The sequence below is a fragment of the Rhinoraja longicauda genome, chromosome 25 (assembly GCF_053455715.1).
Source record: "Rhinoraja longicauda isolate Sanriku21f chromosome 25, sRhiLon1.1, whole genome shotgun sequence".
In the NCBI taxonomy this organism is placed as follows: domain Eukaryota; kingdom Metazoa; phylum Chordata; class Chondrichthyes; order Rajiformes; family Arhynchobatidae; genus Rhinoraja; species Rhinoraja longicauda.
The window spans coordinates 21,271,536-21,292,142 of record NC_135977.1 but is presented as its reverse complement, the minus strand read 5'-3'; the positions used below and the strand labels follow the sequence as shown (position 1 = coordinate 21,292,142).

Genomic DNA, 20,607 nt, shown 5'->3' with positions numbered 1-20,607 from the left:
TTAATACGCGTGCCGAGGTACAGTGAAATATATATTTTTTGCATACAGCTCATCAAGACTATCACCATACATAGCCACAATCCCTTAGTTAGTACAGAATGTACAGAACAGCCCACTGAGTCTGTATGCAGGAGGTGCCGATTGTTGTGTCATTTTATACTGCCGGTTACAGCTGGCCACAAAGCCCCATTGCAGCCATTCCAGGAACCGTCGCCCCTCTTCAGTCCTTGTTCCCCGGGGTAGGGGCGCATCCTGCAACCAACCTTGAAGGTGTAGAAGGTAAAACCCTCTCGGTGCTTCCTACCGGGCCCTTTGTCCAGCATCCACCGCCGTCTCCCTCCATCCTCCTCTCCGCGGCTTCTCTCTCCGAGCGGAGCAGGCCTGTCGTTGGAATGTGGCCGCCGGGAGCCTGGAGTGCCAGCAAACTGACTGGAGTATCAGCAGACAGAGGTTCCCTCCACGCCTGGAGCGGATGTACAGAGCTGGTGAATAAAAGATCAGACTAAGAGGTTTAATGAAGGAATTCTAGAGCTTGGATTCTCGGCAGTTGCTGGCACAATGGGCAGTGGTGTAGAGATTAATCCATCCTAAATTTACGAAAGTAGAAATAGAGTGGGAAGTATTTGAAGGAGAGGGAGGTGTGGGAGTTGGGGTGGGGCTGGGAATGAGTGGTGAGAATGAGGCAGGGGAGAGAAGGAAATGGAAAGCTGGTGAAAATCTTAAAAGGTACATCTGAAGAAAGGTCCTGACTCCAAACATCGTCTATCCATTTCGTCCACAGATGCTGCCTGACCTGCTGAGTTGCTCCAGCACTTTGTGTTCTTTTGCTCAGGATTCCAACATCGGCAGTCTCTTGTACCTCTCTTTAAAATTGAGGCGTTGCTACCAAGGACTCACAATGGATTTGCAAACCAGGGGTGATGGTGGAGGAGGAACTTGGCAATTTTGGGGGCTGTCTGTGCAAGTTCTGCTCTGCATGTTTCTTTAGAGGGACAGGCTCAAAATTGTTGCTTGTTTCAACTAGCTCGGCCTGTGAAAATCAATACATCATTAAATGTTCATGTTAAGGGAATCTTTCATGTCATTTATCTCATCAATCTTTAGTCCTCCAGTATATAAAACTAGCACTTTGCTTCTATAAATGTTTTCATTGCTCTTGTCATTATAACTCAAGTCAAAACACACACCATGTAGAAACAACGAACTGCAGATGCTGGCTTACACCAAAGATAGACACAAAGTGCTGGAGTAACTCAGCAGGTCAGGCAGCCTCTCTGGGAAAAAAAGGATGGGTGACGTTTCAGGTCGGGGCCCTTCTTCAGACACACACCATATTGAGCCACTGATCAGCTTCCCAGAAATCAAGGTCTCTTTTGGTGGGACACACACTGTGGCCATATTCACAGATGAGAAAGACTCTTATTCCTCCAGTTTACATCATTCCGATGTAACGGGACACTGGTGCTCGTGGCAGTACTAATGCTGCAAATTTGTAACTCTAATTCAGTTGGTAGTCCTTTGAATCAGAACATTATCGGATCATATCCCACACCAGAGACTTGGGCACTGCACTTTAGGCTCTTGAACACCACAAAACACTAGGTTCAGGTCTATTATCGTCACGTGTACGGAGGTACAATGAGATGCTTTGTTTTGCATGCAATCCAATTCAATCAGATAATACTATATATGAATACAATCTAGTCAAATGCAAATAGAATGGGTAGAGCAAAGGGGAATATAAACGGAGTGCAGAATATAGTTCCCAGCATAGTAGCACGTCACTTCCAGCGACATAGCCCTATGTCCACAATGGGGTAGAGGTGAAATGGACAGTACCATAGCTTATGAAAAGACTGTTGAGACGCCTGATAACAGAAAGGAAGAAGTTGTTCCTGAATCTGGCGGTGATCACTTTCAAGCTTCTGTATCTTCTGTCCGACGGGAGCAGAGAGATGAAGGAATGATTGGGACGGGACAAGTCTTTGATTCTGTTGGCTGCTTTTCCGAGGCAGTGTGTGGTCAACTATGAATTATGGACTGTCTTTGGTCGTACTAAGGGGTTCGGGCTTTTGTGCACTAGTATTGGAATTATTAATTTTTTGACTTTTTATTAATTACATGCCCTCCGTGTGTATTATGTTTACAGGCCTGTTGTGCCGCTGCAGGGAGGAGTTTCATAGTTCCGTTAGTCGTGACTCTTTTCACCATTTGAGAGTTTGTGTACAGTCAGTGATGTGGTCCTCCCGATGGGATTTTTGCAGTGGCTGCCAGTGCTCTCTCACAGGCAAATGTAATAGATTCTGGGTGGCACAGGGGGGGAGTTGCTGCCTTACAGCTCTATCCTGACCCAGGACCTATCCTCTACCCAGAGAACCTATCCTCTACCCAGGTTCAATCCTGACTATGGCTACTTTCTGTGTGGAGTTTGTACGTTCTCCCTGTGACTGCCCAGAGTGGGTTTTCTCCTGCTGTTACAATTTCCTCCCACACTCCAAAGACGTGCAGGTTTGTAGATTAATTTGTTCCTATAAATTGTCCCTGGTGTGTAGGGTGATCACTGGTCAGTATGGTCAGGTGGGCCAAAGGGCCTGTTTCCACGCTGTATCTCTAAATGAAACTAAACTAAACTAAAGATCCAATGGTTCACGTTTGAAGAAGAGTGAAGGTGAACTAAAAGGTTTGCTGCTCAGGTGTCAGATATCTCATTGGATTTCTTCTTGAGGCCCACCAAAGGAGTCATAAAGAACGGATGAATGATGGAAGAAGTCTTCACAAACCTCCCTGAATCAGCCTGAACAAGGTTCAGATGGAAGAGCATGAGGGATAGGAATCGCCGTACTCCCACGAAGACACCAATAAATACCCGTGAATGATCAAAACACGTGATATGAGATGCTGCAACTGAGGTAAGACAGGGGCCGACGGGGAAATGGAATGATTTGTTACCCTGATATGCAGCTGTGGAAGTGTGTTCCCACTCTAGTCCAGCGGCTGCTGGCATCAAAACATGCTTGTTTGCGTCATTAAACTCTCAGTATTGGACTTGCTACTAATTTCTTATTTCCTATTTTACAACAACGATTACACTTCTGATGTAGTATCTTTGGGTGTGAAAGGCTTTGGGACATGAAAAAGGAAATAGACATATGAAGTATATGACATTAAGCGAGCCATACCTTAAGAATCAGAGAATCAGAGCCTTAGAGAATCAGAGCCTTTTTCCTATTGTGGAAATGTCAAATACTGGAGGGCATAGGTGAGAGGGGTAATGTTTAAAGGAGTTGCAGGGCGTATTTTTACTCAGAGGGTGGTGGGTGCCTGGTACACATTGCCAGGGGTTGTGGTTGAGGCAGCTACGATAGTGGCATTTAAGGGTCTTTTGGATCGGCACATGGATATGCAGGGAATGGAGGGATATGGATCACATGTGGCAGAGGAGATTAGTTTATCTTGGCATTATGTTCAGCACGGCCAAAGGGGCTGTTCCTGTGCTTTACTTTTCTACGTTCAATGTTCCAAAACTTGGGAAGAAAGTGACATAGTGTGTAAAAAAGAATTCTAGCTACATTGGTAAATAAACATAGAAACATAGAAAATAGGTGCAGGAGTAGGCCATTCGGCCCTTCGAGCCTGCACCGCCATTCAATATGATCATGGCTGAATAGGAATAGGAATAGAACAGGAAATAGGAAATAAGAACAAAGGGAGACTTAACAGCTCAGTTTGCATTGAAATTCAACGTCGAAGAAAGTAGGTGCCCACTTGGTAACCCCAATGATGTGTCTGCCTAGCCTTTCTCAACATCGGAGGAGTATAGGTGAGTGCATAAGCCTCCCATCACCACCGGGAGCAAGTTGACATTTGGCACTTTGGATTTCTAACATCTTGTCCTGTGTATTTGGAAACACAATAACATTAATAAGTATGGGAATATTTAAAATGTAATCCTGTTTTTGGAGATTTTTTTCAATATTTAATCAAATCGCAATTTTGACTTGCTCTGCGATCTTTGAATCTTTGCAGATAAGTGAAAGGACAGAATTGGCTTTACAGTGCAACATTTGTGACATTCCAGAGCAGATTTTAGTTCAAATGAAACGTGGCCACTCTTGTAGTCAGGATTGGTCAGGATTATGTAGAAACAAAGAACTACAACTACTGGTTAATACCAAAAATAGACACAAAGTGCTTGAGTAAGCCAGTGGGTCAAGCAACATATCTGGAGAAAAAGGATAGGTGACGTTTCCGGTCGGGACTTCTGAAGAAGTGACCCAACCCGAAATGTCACCTATTCGTTTTCTCCAGAGATACTGCCTGACTCGCTGGGTTACTCCAGCATTTTGTGTCTATCCCTGGTTAGGATGATATTATGCTGAGGTCACATCTTAACCCCCAGGTGACACAAAGTATCAATTTAAAATAACGTTTTGGACATTACAGAGTAGAAATCGTCTATTCAGGCTTGTTGAAGTGATGGGATGGGGAGCAAGGTTCTGACACACATAAGCCCCGAGGATCATGCCTGGATGTTGTGCCTTGCAGACTCCACTCATGGATCTTGTGTGCATAACTTGAATTTGCGGTGCATGCTTAGATGTCTGCATGTGTGTCTCTATTATGGAGAAAATGAACAATTCTGAAATTATCCAGCGGTTATATATTTACTGTGCCATTAACTCACAGCTGCTGCTCATTAGGGTTCCTCTAAAAGGACACAAAGTGCTGGAGTAACTCAGCGGGTCAGGCAATATCTCTGGAGAACATGGATCGGTAACGTTTTGGGTCGAGACCCTTCTTCAGACTGGTTGGAGGTGGGGGGAAAGAAAGGTGGGAGAGGGGAGAGGCAGGACAAAGTGTGATTGAATGATAAAGCGTGGAAACAGATCGTTCGGCCATGGAGACCATCGATCACCCGTTCACATTAGTTCTATGTTATCTAACTTACGCATCTACTCCCTGCACACTAGGGGCAATTTACAGAGGCCAATTAACTGACAACTCTGCTCATCTTTGGGATGTGGGAGGAAATCGGAACACCTGGAGGTCACAGGGAGCACGAGCAAACTCTACACGGACAGCATCTCAGGTCAGGATCAAACCTGGGTGTCTGGTGCTGTGCGGCAGCAGTTCTACCCGCTGCGCCATTATACCGCCAAGTTTAAGGCAAATTTTAACTGAATAGCACATAAAATCATCACCATAAATCATAGACACTTAAGGCCAACATTTATGTTCTACTTGCAAGGAAGAAGTATTCCAAATGCATTTTGTATGAATTCTCTTTATTTTCTCTTGCAATTTTCAGACGTTATTGAATATCTGGTTTTGGCGGAGTTGGTTTATTTGGGTCTCTGACAAATTACACAAAAACGTGACAAACTAACGATAAATTCTTGTCAGTTTGAAAGTAAAATGTTTTTTTTTTTACACTCTAAGCAACTTATCATCACAAAGTTCCTATAACACTTGAACAACATTAGGATTTTTTTGAGGAATTTCGAGTATTTACAAAGAGGATGACTAAGTATAATTGTTGCTTCCATTTCTTGATGGTTAACAGAGGGGCTCTGCACACTCAGTTTGACAAAGAACATTTTCTTTCACAACCATTTTACTTTTTTAACCAATTAAAAAAATCTATCTCATCACTTTTGGATACAAAAGGAACTGCAGATGCTGAAATCTTGAGCTAAAGGACAAAGTGCTGGAGGAATTCAATGGGTCAGGCAGCGTCTGTGGAGGGAATGGACAGACGACGTTTTGGTTCGGGATCCTTCCTTTGATTTTCTGAGACTTGAAAGGAAGTCTGCTTTCTACTTGCGTTTCGAGAGAGAAATAGACAGGAAGTATAACAAAGTGGCTGTTTATTCAAAGAGGAACGGAAGGTGCAGAAGACGTTCACGGAGGTAGGGAAGGATTATTTATTCCTAGTCTTTTTCCTCTCCGTGAGTGATGACGTGTACCAGGTTCTTGTAGTCCAGATTACCAGACACATCTGGGGGGAAGGCTGCAAACATCTGATCAATCTGAAAAAGTACAGCAGGTTTATCAATATTGGTTTTATCATTGTCACGTGTACCGAGATATAGTGAGAAACTTTGTTTTACGTGCTATCCAGGCAAATCACGCACTACGTGAGCACAACAGGTAGTGTTTAGTGCGGATGGACACAAAATGCCGGAGTAACTAAACGGGTAAGGCAGCGTCCATGGAGAAAAAGAATAGATGACTTTTCAGGTCGGAACCCTTCCTCAGACTGAAAGTAGAAGGGAGGGGAGTGTATACAGAAAATAAACAATGTGTTATAGTTTTAGTTTAGAGATACAGCATGGAGAAAGGTCCTTCGACCCACTGAGTGCATACTGACATTGATCAAAGATAGACACAAAGTGCTGGAGTAACTTAGCGGGTCAGGCAGCATCCCTGGAGAAAATGGATAGGATGTGGGAGGAAACTGCAGCTGCCGGAGGAAACCCACAAAGTCACAGGGAGAACATGCAAACTCCACTGAGAGAACTCCCGAGGTCAGGATTGAACCTGGGTCTCTGGCTCTGTGAGGCAGTGGCTTTAGCAGATGCCACCATAGAGTTACAGCTACAGAGAAAGTGGAGATTCAAAAAATGAGTGCATGGGTGGCAACTGAAAAGTGGAGATCGTATTTGCAAAATGTTTCAAAGTCTCAGCTGGAGATACTTTATGTGACACCATTACTTTAGATGCTTTTTTTTGGCAGCTGTTAATTTTGGAGAACCTCATCTCTTTATTGATGGGGAGAAAGTGCACGCATGACTCTCACAAGCTCCTGCCATCATCCCCAAGAGAGGTTCTGGGTAAATGGACTAATTGGGTGAAGAGAGTATTTAGGAGATGATTAATGTGTTCCTACTTGTCTCTCAATGTGGGACAGTACTAAAGCCCACTCCCTTCATTAGATATAACAAGCTGCACTTCAATAAAGTAGTAAAATCCGCTCCTCTCCAAACAAATGACCTCCGAGCCAGGGAATAGAAACGATAACTTCTGCAAGTGGACAGAGGTGGAATGGCTGGCCTACTAATAGTTATCTAAGATTACCAGCTCTTGGAATGAGCGCGATGCAGAGGCCACACTTGGGAGATGACAGAAGCCTACAGAACTGCTCTTTACACATGAATAATGATCGTTGACTGGGGACCAAGAGAGAAGGAAATCTAATGAAGAAGCATTATCTCAAAATGGCCAATTTCTGCTGAGGCACTTACAAGCTTATACGTTCCGGATAAGTCAATATTATAACTAGGGTGAGGATCTACAATTTTTCTTCCGAGTTAATTCACTGGTTGAAATAACCTACCTCTTCCTTGCTAAATCGTTCAGCCTGAGTCATCAACATTTCCTGAATGCTGCATAAAAAGAGTTAAAAAATGTTAAAATAAAAGCAAACAATTTAGAATCTTTATAAATCAGACACAAACAATAGCACGATAAAAGGTCAAATATGTACTTACTAATCTTTCCTTAACACACCCTTGCCTTCAGGATCAAATATTTTGAATGCATTTAAGATTGATTCCTCTGGATCCGTACCTGTGAAAATATGTAAGCAAAAATGTTTTCTATTTCTGCCCGACAACATAAAGTTGGAGAATTGCAAGTAGAATTTGAGTTTAGATGTGTTATAGTGAAATATACTATCATCCTATTTGCTTTGCTCCACCACATGAAAGATCAGAAGGGAACAGCCTACCTTAAGTGTGAAGAAGGGTCTCGACCTGAAACGTCACCCATTCCTTCTCTCCGGAGATGTTGCCTAACCCGTTGAGTTACTCCAGCATTTTGTGTCTACCTACCTTAATACTTTGTCACTTACTCCAACCATCTGCCCTACCGCAAAATCCCCCTTGCCTGTATCTACCCATCACTTGCCAGGCATTGTCCTACCCCCACCTCTCTATTCCAACTTTCTCACCCCATGCCCTACTACACAGTCTAATGATCTTTACAGGGTGGCGCCAGCAATGGAAGCCTCCCTTCCTTCTTTGTGTTTAAATAGTATGTGTTAAATGTATGTTTTTAGTGTTCTTTAACTTGTTTTATGTGGGGGGTGGTGGGGGAGGGGGGGGGTTAGAGGAAACTTTTTCTAATCTCTTACCTCAACGGAGATGCAATTTTTTTCCGTATCGTATCTCCGTCCGCACTGCGGCGTAACATCGAGGAGATGGCGGCCTTTGCTGGAGACCGACTTTTGAGAGCTCCACCGCAGGGAGCCTATGGGACTGTAACATCACGGAGCCCGCGATCCCTTTGCCAGGGATCAACCTCGTAGTTCCAACCGTGGGTGCTTGCGGACTTAACATCGCGGACCTCGCGGTCTCTGGTCAGAGATTGACTTTGGGAACTCCAAGCCACAGGAGCTTTTACCAGCCCTAAGCGGGAGCTTCGATCGCCCTGACGCGGGAGCTTCGATCGCCCCGATGCGGAGGCTTTGACCGCCGGCTGCGGATGGTGCGACTGCCCCGACCGCGGGATAATAAAGAGGAAGAGGATTGGACTTTATTGCCTTCCATCACACTGAGGCATGTGGGGAATTCACTGTGGTGGATGTTTATGTTTTGTGTGTCTTGTTGCTTTTTTTTCGTATGGCTGTATGATAATTCGCATATCACTGTACCTTAATATGTGTGCCGTATATATGAGACAATAAAAGACCTTTGAAACCTTTGAAGGGTCCTGACCCGAAACGTTGCCTATCCGTTCCCTCCACAGATGCTGCCTGACCAGCTAAGTTACTCCAGCACTTTGTGTTATACCCAGTCTCTTATTGAGAGATTCAGTATTATAGTCACCCATTCCTTCTCTCCAGAGATGCTGCCTGTCCCACTGAGTTACTCCAGCTCTTTGTGTCTCTTATTGAGTAAATATACACTCGTAAATCCATGGCCCATGACATTGAAATCAATATTCCAACTGCGATTTTGGTTCATGGAATTATGGAATGATAGAGTCAGACCGCATGGAAAACAGACACTTCTGCCCAACTTGTCCATGCTGACAAGATGCCCCATCATTTGACCCATATCCCTCTTTATTTCTTTAGTCTGGTTTAGTTTAAAGATACAACATGGAAACAGGCCCTTTGGCCCGCCAAGTCCATGCTGACCACCCTTCACCCATTTACACTAGTTCTCTGTCAGACCACATTCTCATCCACTCCCTACACACCAGGGGCAGTTTTACAGAGGCCAATTAACCTACAAACCCGCATGTCTTTGGGATGTGGGAGGAAACCGGAGCACCCAAAGGAAACCTACATGGTCACGGGGAGAACATACAAACTCCACACAGACTGCAGCCGAAGTCAGGATGGAAGCCAGGCCCCTAGTGCTGTCAGGCAGCAGCTCTACCCGCTGCGCCACTGTGCTGCCCTTTGTTTCGGCTTGAGTCAACCTTTATGTTCCTCTTCAATGTTATAAATTTACTTTAAGATGCAGGGTCTAGCCTGAATGAACCAGGACTGGTCGGGGCTGGCATTGTCTTCCATGTACGGAGTGATGTCAACTTAATCATGACCTTCTTTTCTTAAATATTTTTTTCAGGGGATATAGGAACTGTTTGCAAAGGCCAGATTTTATTGCTCATCTTTAACTGCCTCCAGCAAAAACACAAGGTGCTGGAGGAACTCAACGAGTCAGGCAGCTTCTGTGGAGGGAATGGACCTGCAACACAGCACAGGAACAGGCCCTTCGTCCCACAATGTCTGTGCTGAATATGATGCCAAATTAAACTACTCTCCTCTGTCTGCACATCATCCTGAATCCTCTATTCCCTGCATACCCATGTGCCTCTCTAAAAGCCTCTTACATGTCGTTATCATATAGCAACTGAATCATTCTATCACCAACTGGAGACAGGTCCTGACCTACTATCTACCTCACCTGAGACCCTCGGATTGTCTTTAATTGGTCTTTACTGGACTTTATCTTGCACTGAATGTTACCCCCCTTTATCCTGGATCTGCACACACTGGGCGGCTTGATATAGTCTCTCCGCTGACAGGACAGCACGCAACAAAAAAGCTTTCCCCTGTACCTGGTACATGTGATTATGAACTAAACCTAAACTATACCACCACCCCTGGCAGCACGTTGCAGGCACCCACCACCCTCTGTGACCGCACATCCCCTTTTACTTTGCCCGTCGCACTTTGGAGCTCTGCCCTGCAGCCCGTGACGATTTGTTTAGTTAAAATGTTTCTCATAATCTGTGGCTTTTTGAGGAGTAGTTCATTAATATCACTTTATTTCACTCACCCTTAAGCTTTTCACCGAACATGGTAAGAAAAACTGTGAAGTTAATTGGCCCAGCAGACTCTTTAATCATCTCTTCCAGTTCTTCATTTTTTACATTTACCCGGCCTGTAGAATAGATTACTAATCATTAATAATATTCTCTTGACCTCAGCAGAAGAAATCCGTTTGTGATAGTAAAACTAACCCAGAGCGGCAAATGTGTCCCTCAGGTCCTCCTTATCAATGAATCCATCTCTGTTCTGATCCATTATTGTGAAAGCCTGGAATCAAGGCAAAATCAATACAGTATTAAAAACTGGTATCTTTGATCATAACTTATGGTTCAGGTTCAGCAGAGACACATTTAATATAGTGTGTCCGTGGCCTGTGCCATGCATCATTCCTTGTCTAACAGAGCATCGACCATGGATTCCTTGTCCTTTGCCAGTGTTAAACATTAACGTTTAACTGAGGGCTGTGGTCTCAAGCAGTGTCTCACTTAAGGGCTGTTCACCAGCACCGTAACATTCTGCACCACGGGGCGGCGGCGGCGGCACACAAATTCACAAGTCCGACTCCCTCCACTTTGTGAGGGAAAAATAAAGATGAGGAATATTGAATGGAGATGTGCCAAAGGAAACTGATCATTTATCTGCAGTTAGTTTAGGTTTAGAGTCATAGAGTCATAGAGTCCTACAGCACAGAAAGAGGCCCTTCGGCCCATCGTGTCCGCGCCGCCCGTTACCAAACACAGTCTAATTTTAATCCCATTTTCCCGCATTTGGACCGTAGCCCTGAATGTTAGAGATCCGGCGTGGAAACAGCCCCATCGGCCCCCCGAGTCCATGCCGGCCATCGATCACCCATGCTCACTAGTCCTATGTTATCCCAGTTTGTCATCCACACTCTACACACTAGGGGGCACTTTACAGCGGCCAATTAACCTACAGTCCTTCACGTCTTTGGAATGTTGTGGGAGGAAACCCACTCGGTCACAGGGAGAATGTTCAAACTCCACACAGACAGCACCTGTAGTCAGGATCCAACCCGAGTCTCCGGCACTCAGGCAGCAGTTCTACCGCAGCGCCACTGTGCCATTGTCTTATAGAATTATAGATTATTCCTATAGAATCCTGGCCAGCCTCCCTCGATCAACAGTACATAAACTTGAGAAGCCCTCAAAAACATTCCTGCTGTACCTTAACCCGTACCAGAATGATGCATGGATTAGGAGGCATTAGCTAGAAGAAGGGGTTGGACAGACTTCAATTATTTTCTCTGGAATGTCAGAGGCTGAGGCGAGATCTGATAGGAGTATATAAGATTATCAGAAGCACAGATAAAGTAGGCAGTCAGAATCCTTTTTCCTCAGAGTGGAAATGTCAAAGGCCTAGCTTTATGGTGAGAGGGGAAACGTTGAAAGGAGATGTGCAGAGCACGTTTTTTTACACAGAGGGTGGCGGGTGTCTGAAACATGCTGCCGGGGGTCATGTTGGTGGAGGCAGAGAATGGAGAGACACAGATATACAGCTTTGCCAGCACACAGGCAGAGGAGGTTTGTTTAATTTGGCATCATTTTCGGCATGGACAATATGGACCGAAGGGCCGGTTCCTATGCTTTACTGTTCTATGGGTAGGAAGGAATAATGAATGCTGGTTTATACCGAAGACAGACACAAAGTGCTGGGGTAACTCAGCGGGTCAGGCAGCATCTCTGGAGAAAAAAGGATAGGTGACGTTTCGGGTTGGAACCCTTCCACAGACTGAAAGTAGAGGTGGGGGGGGAGGGAGGGAAATAAACTGGAGATGAGAAAAGTCCAGAACAAATCAGGGCCGGCAACGGATGACCTCAGGAAAGATGGTGCCCATAATGGCTCTTTGTTGGCTGGAGAAGGTTGAACAATTTCTTTTAGATACATTATCCCTCCGACCTCTGTGATCCCCTCCCCCCTGAATCCTCCCTAGTTACCTGGTTCCCCTTAACCTGCCTTCTCAATGCAGCCTGAGTGTCATTGATTTCCCCAATCACTTCCACAACCTCCCCCCTTCACTCCACCCCACCATGTGTGTGACCTTGGCTCAGCTCTGAACTCATTCCTCATAAACCCCTCCCTGCATTACCGTGCTTCCCATTCCTCCATTTAAAACATCCCTCACAGCCTACCTCTTCAAAAAGCCCATTTGATCATGTCCCCTAACACGCTTCAATAGGTCCTCAAGCCTTCCAGGCTTGTATACACTGGAATTTAGAAGGATGAGGGGGGATCTTATTGAAACATATAAGATAATTAGGGGATTGGACACATTAGAGGCAGGAAACATGTTCCCAATGTTGGGGGAGTCCAGAACAAGGGGCCACAGTTTAAGAATAAGGGGTAGGCCATTTAGAACGGAGATGAGGAAGAACTTTTTCAGTCAGAGAGTGGTGAAGGTGTGGAATTCTCTGCCTCAGAAGGCAGTGGAGGCCAGTTCGTTGGATGCTTTCAAGAGAGAGCTGGATAGAGCTCTTAAGGATAGCGGAGTGAGGGGGTATGGGGAGAAGGCAGGAACGGGGTACTGATTGAGAGTGATCAGCCATGATGGCATTGAATGGTGGTGCTGGCTCGAAGGGCTGAATGGCCTCCTCCTGCACCTATTGTCTATTGTCTATTGTCATGTATGCACTGCACAGTGAAATTCTTTTGCACAACCCACAAATGAACAGTCACCATATTTTACAAAGAAAATGTCCAAGTCTAAAGTCAGAGTCCGTAGGAAGTACTGGAGTGTCCCTGATCCAGATAAGTCCCCGGCTGCTGCAGGCCCATAACCCAACATCCCCCTCCTCGCCCGGCCACCTCTGTGTCCAGGGAGGCACCTCCTGCAGCCGACCTTCAAGGCGCTGGGGCAAGACCCCCTCCCTCCCCTGCCGGCCCACTCCACTCATCCTTTATGTAGTTTGGTCTCAGATCTTGTTCATTACATGTGAAGCACCTTGGGAATTTCTAACCACGTTAAAGATTTCGTACAGGTGGTGCGTTTGTTCCTTGTCATTCACACTTACAATTTTCAATAAATTTACCGTGCGACACTCAAAGCAAGTACTTCTCTTAAGATTGGATTACTAGCATCTAATTATAGATTTTTATTGCTCCCTAGTTACCATCTGCTGCTCAGTACAGACTAGGGATCAAACTTGAGACTTTGTTGGTGTATCACAAACTATTGGGTTAGATTTCTAATCAATGGACATTTTGACTAGCTTTCAGGGAGAATGCTAACTTTAAAGAAATATCAAACATAAAGCAAAGAACCAAGGATGGTGTAAATGCATTGAGAATGGTGGGAAGAGTCAGGCGGCACCTGTGGAGGGTTGTCATTCAGGTCTCTGGCTTTTCATTCCTCATTCCGACTGGCTTTGTTGGTGTCTGCTCTGAATTCTCTGCAGCTGTTCCTCATCGAGAGAGTGTTAGACTGAATACAAACTTAGCGAACCTACCTCCTTGAATTCCTGAATCTGCGACTGATCAAACATTGAGAACACGTTGGAGTTTGCTCCCTCTGCCTTCTTCTTTGCCTTCTTGGGTGCCTGAAAAATAAATACCATCCTAATCAGGGCTGAAAACCAGCTTGCCGGAGGAATAACCCTAACCCAATCTAACTTAGCTGGAAGCAACCAGGTCAGTGAGGAATGGGGAACAAATCTGCATCTTGACTGCCTGAGTATCTTAAGCACTTGGAAACGCAAGGAACTGCAGATGCTGGAATCTTGAGCAAACCGCAAATCGTTGGGGGAACGCAGCAGGTCGGGCAGCATCTGTGGAGGGAATGGACAGGCGACATTTTGAGTTGGGACCCTTTATCAGATGAGATCAGGATTAGATTTACCATGGCCATTCGGTCTGAAGAAGGGTGCCGACCAAAAACATTGCCTGTCCATTCCCTCCACAGATGCTGCCTGACCCGCTGAGTTCCTCCAACGCTTTGTGCTTATCTCACTCAGTTCCTTTGTTCCTTCATGCCAGAAGCCCAGGAGAAACTTAAATCTTTTTATCATTAAAAGATTTGCCCAGAACTATTAACTTACTGCCAAGTCACAAAAATTAAATGTCACAGATTTGTTAACCCCATAATAAATCTTGCTTCCATATTTTTTAAAAGATGCCGCAGGAACTCAAGCATGTAGGTGGAGATGCAGCAAAACTGTTGCTTTCCTAAGTCCTCCACAGCTACTTTGTTCCCCTGCGGTAGCCGTTTCTAATGTAATATAATATGGTATTAACACAGATGCTTACCATTGCTACAGCCTTTGTGATGTTGCTTGCAAGAGGAACACAATGCCTCACAATGCACACAGTGGAATATATACTCTTCGTTAAGTGTAAAAATAAATGTATTCCTACTTTGGGCATTATAGTGGTGGTACCACCCCTACCATTTTTAAAACTATTTGGTTTCATCCCCAGTACAATGTGTTTGAATGTGCGCCCTCAAGGTTATAGAAACGTTATGCGTCAGAGCTTGTTCTACTTTTAAGATTTTGACCTTAGCCCTCGCTCACTCTTTGTCTTCTGCTGTGACATGTGCACTTGCTAAATTAAGAGAACAATGCAAGAATGCCAAGCACTGGAACTTCCCCAGAGCTCCAAAACCCCAGTTCTGTTGCTTCACATCTTTTGTCAGAATGCATCCTTGCCGTTTAAGTTGCTCATTAAGATAAAGGCCACATTTACTACTCTGAGTGGAATTTAGAGAGAGATTTCATTTTCTCCCTGTTTGCAACATGTGTGTGTTTTAGTTTTACTTTGGAGATGCAGCATGGAATTTCATTGTTTCGTTGTCAGTACACATGACTCTCGATTCTCTCTCGAATGGTAAAGACATGTGTGGTGGACCTATAGTTGCGGTAAAGATTAATTTTAGCTTAAATTCGTACTAGGAGAACAGTTATGAAGGACCTCACTGCCTTAGGCAACATATACACTGAGTACCAGCACAGGCTTTTTTTAGTTTTGTAGGTACAAAATTGAAACAGGCCCTTTGGCCCACCGAGCCCATATCGACCATCAATCACTTGTTTACACTAGTTCTATGTTATCCCACTTTCTCATTCATTCCTTACACGTTGAGGCAATTTACAGATGCAAATTAATTGCTTGAAAGGTATAGCATGGAAACAGGCCCTTCGGCCCACCGAGTCCATGGCGACCATCCATCACCCGTTTACATTAGTTCTATGTTATCCACTTTCGCATCCACTCCCTACACTAGAAGGCAAATTAATTGATTGCAAGATACAGCATGAAAACAGCCAATTTACAGAGTCTGATTAACCTACAAACCCACACATCTTTGGGATGTGGGAGGAAACCAGATCTCTCAGAGGAAACCCACACAGTCATAGTGAGGACATGCAAACCCCACACACAGTTTTAGACCAATGCAAGGTGTATATTTCTTTTGAATGGGTGATATAGTATATGTAACCTGGATTATTGCCGTTTTTCGTTTTGACCTGTGAACTCTAAAGCCAAATCTAACAGAATAATTAGATTGGGGGAGTTGATATCTGATGGGAGGATAGATAGCATCATCAATGGAATAACAATACAATCTGATAAATGGGTCCTTTTCAGACTACATTTATACAATGGCCTCGTTGGCAGAAACACGTCTCCTAGCATTTCACTAGTGTAAGAGAAATGAATGGAGGATTAATGCAGTAAACTCTGAAGGTGCATGAGAATGGAACTGAAAGTACAATCATAGATGTTTCACAATTATAGATAGTTTGGAAGAGGTTTCTGAAAGCAGGCATACACGTAGAATTAGTATTGGTTTATTATTACCACATGTACCACGATACAGATTGTTTGTGTGCTATACAGTCAATTCAAATCATACCATATGTGAGTACCATCAAGTCATACAAGTGTCTCTAACTAGAGGATGCTAACTAAATATAACTGTACTCGAGAACGACTGAGCTATACAATCAAGAATGTTATAACTGGACAGTATGGTGTTAAGGGGAGAGAGGGAAGAGGTTTAAAGGATATCTGACAGGAAAGATTTTCACATAAATAGTTGTTGGTGTCTGGAATGTGCTGCCGGAGGAGGTGGTGGAGGCAGCAACTGGAACAACAGTTGAGAGGCATCTTAACAGGTGCTTGAAAAAGCAGGGCATAGAGGGATATAGAGTTAATGCAGGCGAGTGAGATTAGTTCAGACAGATATGATGGTTGGCATAGGCATGATGGGCCGAAGGGCCTGTTTCTGTGCTGAGCAACTCTGCGACTCTTTGACTCAGTTGGAAAATCAGACAAATTTTACATTTTGTGCCAGGTGTTGTTAGAAATTTAGGAAAGTGAGAAAAGAAGGGAAACAGTTTAAAAACATGGAATCATCATAACAAAGAAAGGGGCAGATTCAATCGGCTAAATGTCTGGCCGCCTGTTGAATTTTCATGTGTCCCATTTCTTCAGATTACAACAGGATTGGGTGATACTTAGGCATGGGTTTTTGCAGATGGGGTTTTTTTTCAAAACTAATAGCATTTGCTGCCTTTACCACGTGAAAAGACCAATGACTTTGGGATTTTCACTACGCTTACTCTCAAGCCAGCTGTCAGTGATTGATTTTTTTTCCACAGGCTGCCTTCCCTCTTCAAATCAAGGGAAATTAGTGGAGGTGCTCAGGAATGGGGTTGGGGATAGGGCAGTCCCACCACGGAGAAGGGCAGATGTCTGTCCACAGATTGCCTCAGGTTAGCAATGTAGACTGTCCTTTTGTAGCTGACCTCAGCCTGAGATAACATGAGCTCAAGTACAAATTGTGATATCTTTACACAAAGTTATCTTGATCAATATCGATTGGCATTTACAGGTATTTTTGTATTATTATTTCACTGGTTTTATTGCTTTGTTTTTTAAAAATCTTAGGGCGACCGAAGTCTTAATTTTAGTTGCATCATAATAAGCTGTAATATGGACACTTTGCACAAATCCCACTGAATCTGTAAAAGCAAGGAACTGCAGATGCTGGTTGATGCACAAAAAAGGCACAAGGTGGTGGAGTAACTCAGCAGGTCAAGCATGATCTTTGGAGATAATGGATAGGTGACATTTCAGGTCGAGACTCTTCTTCAGACTAATTGTAGGAGAGGAGAAGAAAGCTGGAAGAGGGGAGAGGCAGGACATGTGTGGCAGGTAAAGGGGGGTTTTGATAGGTAGATGACCCCCCTCCCTCAGTTTGAAGAAGGGTCTCGACCTAAAACGTCACCTGTCCATGTTCTTCAGAGACGCTGTCTGACCTGCTGAGTTACTCCAGCACTTTGTGCCCCACTGAATCTGTGTCTTATGGAGAAGGTGAAAGGGAGGGGAGGGAGGAAAGGAAAGTAAAATTGTATTCCAGTTCCAACCATCTTCATGGACTCTGTCAGGCGTTTGGATAGCAGCTCGAGTATTGCGGTCACTACAGGACAAGAGAGACAACTCGCTGATGGAGGCAGGAAGAACAAGATTGAAGCTGAAAGTTAGGAGAGCAACGTTCTGGCTACAGGAGGTGACAGTGATGTAGCAGAGGTAAATTAACTGGAAAGAAAGTCAACTTGGATTCCTTGAGAGCAGAATTTGCAGATTCAGTCGAGAGAAAGGCTCGGTAAAGGCAGATCTCCTGAACCTGTTGGACCAGAATTGTTGACAACAGGAAACTTCCTGTAGAACAAGGAACTGCAGATACAGGTTTACAAAGGAAGACACAAAGCGCTGGATGAACTCAGCGGGTCAGGAAGCATCTCTGGAGAACATGGATAGGTAACATTTCGAATCAGGACTTCTTCAGACTGGTTGTAGAGGAGGAGGGGGGGGGGGGGTAAACAAAGCTGGGGGAGAGGAGAGGCAGGACAAAGCCTGGCAGGTAATAGGTAATAGTCCGAAGAAGGATGTCGATCCAAAACATCACCCACCCTTTTTCTCCAGAGATGCTGCCTAACCCGCTGAGGTAGTACAGGGCATTGGTGAGACCACATCTGGAGTATTGCGTACAGTTTTGGTTTCCTAATCTGAGGAAAGACATTCTTGCCACAGAGGGAGTACAGAGAAGGTTCACCAGATTGATTCCTGGGATGGCAGGACTTTCATATGAAGAAGGACTGGATAGACTCGGCTTGTACTCGCTGGAATTTAGAAGATCGAGGGGGGATCTTATAGAAACTTACAAAATTCTTAAGGGGTTGGACAGGCTAGATGCAGGAAGATTGTTCCCATTATTGGGGAAGTCCAGAACAAGGGGTCACAGTTTAAGGATAAGGGGGAAGTCTTTTAGGACCGAGATGAGAAAGTTTTTTTTCACACAGAGAGTGGTGAATCTGTGGAATTCTCTGCCACAGAAGGTAGTTGAGGCCAGTTCATTGGCTATATTTAAGAGGGAGTTAGATGTGGCCCTTGTGGCTAAAGGGATCAGGGGGTATGGAGAGAAGGCAGGTACGGGATACTGAGTTGGATGATCAGCCATGATCATATTGAATGGCGGTGCAGAATCGAAGGGCCGAATGGCCTACTCCTGCACCTATTTTCTATGTTTCTATGTTTCTATGTACTCCAGCATTTTGTGTCTATTTTAGGTAATAGGTTGATACAGGTGAGGAGGGTTATTTGATTGGCAGATGATTGGGCATAGGCTAGAGATGAAAAGACAGAAGGTGGAGACAAAAGTATTAACCTGTATTTTTCATGGTAACTATTTATTTCTTGTAGACCTAGGAGTGCAGGTGCATGGATCCTTGAAGGTCGAGTCACAGGTAGATAAGGTGGACAAAAACGATTTTGGCGCATTGGCCTTCATCAGTCAGAGTACAGAGTACAGAAGTTGGGAGTGTAGGAAAGAAATGCAGATGCTGGTTCAAATCGAAGGTAGACACAAAAAAGCTAATGGCAAGTTGGCCTTTATGACAAGAGGAGTTGAGTATAGGAGCAAAGCGGTCCTTCTGCAGTTGTACAGGGCCCCAGTGAGACCACACCTGGAGTACTGTGTGCAGTTTTGGTCTCCAATTTTGAGGAAGGATATTCTTGCTATTGAGGGCGTGCAGCGTACGTTCACTAGGTTAATTCCCGGAATGGCGGGACTGTCGTATGTTGAAAGACTGGAGTGACTAGGCGTGTATACGCTGGAATTTGGAAGGATGAGAAGGGATCTTATTGAAATATATAAGATTATTAAGGGATTGGACACATTAGAGGCAGGAAACATGTTCCCAATGTTGGGGGAGTCCAGAACCAGGGGCCACAGTTTAAGAATAAGGGGTAGGCCATTTAGAATGGAGATGAGGAAAAACTTTTTCAGTCAGAGAGTTGTAAATCTGCGGAATTCTCTGCCTCAGAAGACAGTGGAGGCCAATTCTCTGGATGCTTTCAAGAGAGAGCTAGATAGAGCTCTTAAAGATAGCGGAGTCAAGGGGTATGGTGAGAAGGCAGGAACGGGATACTGATAGAAACATAGAAACATAGAAAATAGGTGCAGGAGTAGGCCATTCGGCCCTTCGAGCCTGCACCGCCATTCAATATGATCATGGCTGATCATTCAGCTCAGTAGCCTGTACCTGCCTTCTCTCCATACCCCCTGATCCCTTTAGCAAAAAGGGCCACATCTAACTCCCTCTTAAATATAGCCAATGAACTGGCCTCAACTACCTTCTGTGGCAGAGAATTCCTCAGACTCACCACTCTCTGTGTGAAGAAATGTTTTCTCATCTCGGTCCTAAAAGACTTCCCCCTTATCCTTAAGCTGTGACCCCTGGTTCTGGACTCCCCCAACATCGGGAACAATCTTCCTGCATCTAGCCTCTCCAACCCCTTAAGAATTTTATATGTTTCTATAAGATCCCCCCTCAGTCTTCTAAATTCCAGCGAGTACAAGCCCAGTCTCTAGTCTTTCCTCATATGTAAGTCCCGCCATCCCAGGGATCAATCTGGTGAACCTTCTTCAATCTGGTGAACCTGATTGTGAATATTTATTTTTCATATTTCATATACAGCGCGGAAAAAGGCCTTTTCGGCCCACCAAGTCCGCACCGCCCAGCGATCCCCGCACATTAACACTATCCTACACACACTAGGGACAATTTTTTTACATTTACCCAGTCAATTAACCTACATACCTGTACGTCTTTGGAGTGTGGGAGGAAACCGAAGATCTCGGAGAAAACCCACGCAGGTCACGGGGAGAACGTACAAACTCCTTACAGTACAGCACCCGTAGTCAGGATCGAACCTGAGACTCCGGCGCTGCATTTGCTGTAAGGCAGCAACTCTACCGCTGCGCCACCGTGCCATAATCACATTGAATGGCAGTGCTGACT

The 20,607-nt window shown here is 44.7% G+C and overlaps 1 protein-coding gene across 3 annotated transcripts; it reads right to left on the bottom strand.

The window, feature by feature from the left end:
• Window positions 1-5,930: 5,930 nt before the first annotated feature.
• LOC144605638 (myosin regulatory light chain 2, ventricular/cardiac muscle isoform) lies at window positions 5,931-19,807 on the bottom strand. Of its 3 annotated transcripts, none has more exons than XM_078421079.1 (7): window positions 19,778-19,807; window positions 13,750-13,830; window positions 10,477-10,552; window positions 10,293-10,397; window positions 7,491-7,569; window positions 7,337-7,385; window positions 5,931-6,029 (listed from the first exon to the last, which is right to left on the bottom strand). In XM_078421079.1, exons 1-7 carry the CDS (start codon window positions 19,778-19,780, stop codon window positions 5,931-5,933), a joined length of 492 nt encoding a protein of 163 aa, XP_078277205.1. In that variant the 5' UTR covers window positions 19,781-19,807. The 3 variants fall into 3 exon arrangements, with proteins under 3 accessions (XP_078277205.1, XP_078277207.1, XP_078277208.1); XM_078421081.1 differs by lacking the exon at window positions 19,778-19,807 and adding an exon at window positions 14,200-14,214 and having other exon boundaries at window positions 13,750-13,821; XM_078421082.1 differs by lacking the exons at window positions 10,477-10,552; window positions 19,778-19,807 and adding an exon at window positions 13,565-13,588 and having other exon boundaries at window positions 13,740-13,833.
• Between the last annotated feature and the right edge of the window lie 800 nt (window positions 19,808-20,607).

Coding starts and splice junctions, on each gene's coding strand:
- LOC144605638 (XM_078421079.1), bottom strand. Junction 10,553..13,749: donor AGATTCAGGAATTCAAGGAG/GTAGGTTCGCTA, acceptor CCTTGATTCCAG/GCTTTCACAATAATGGATCA. Junction 6,030..7,336: donor AACGATTTAGCAAGGAAGAG/GTAGGTTATTTC, acceptor GTACTTTTTCAG/ATTGATCAGATGTTTGCAGC.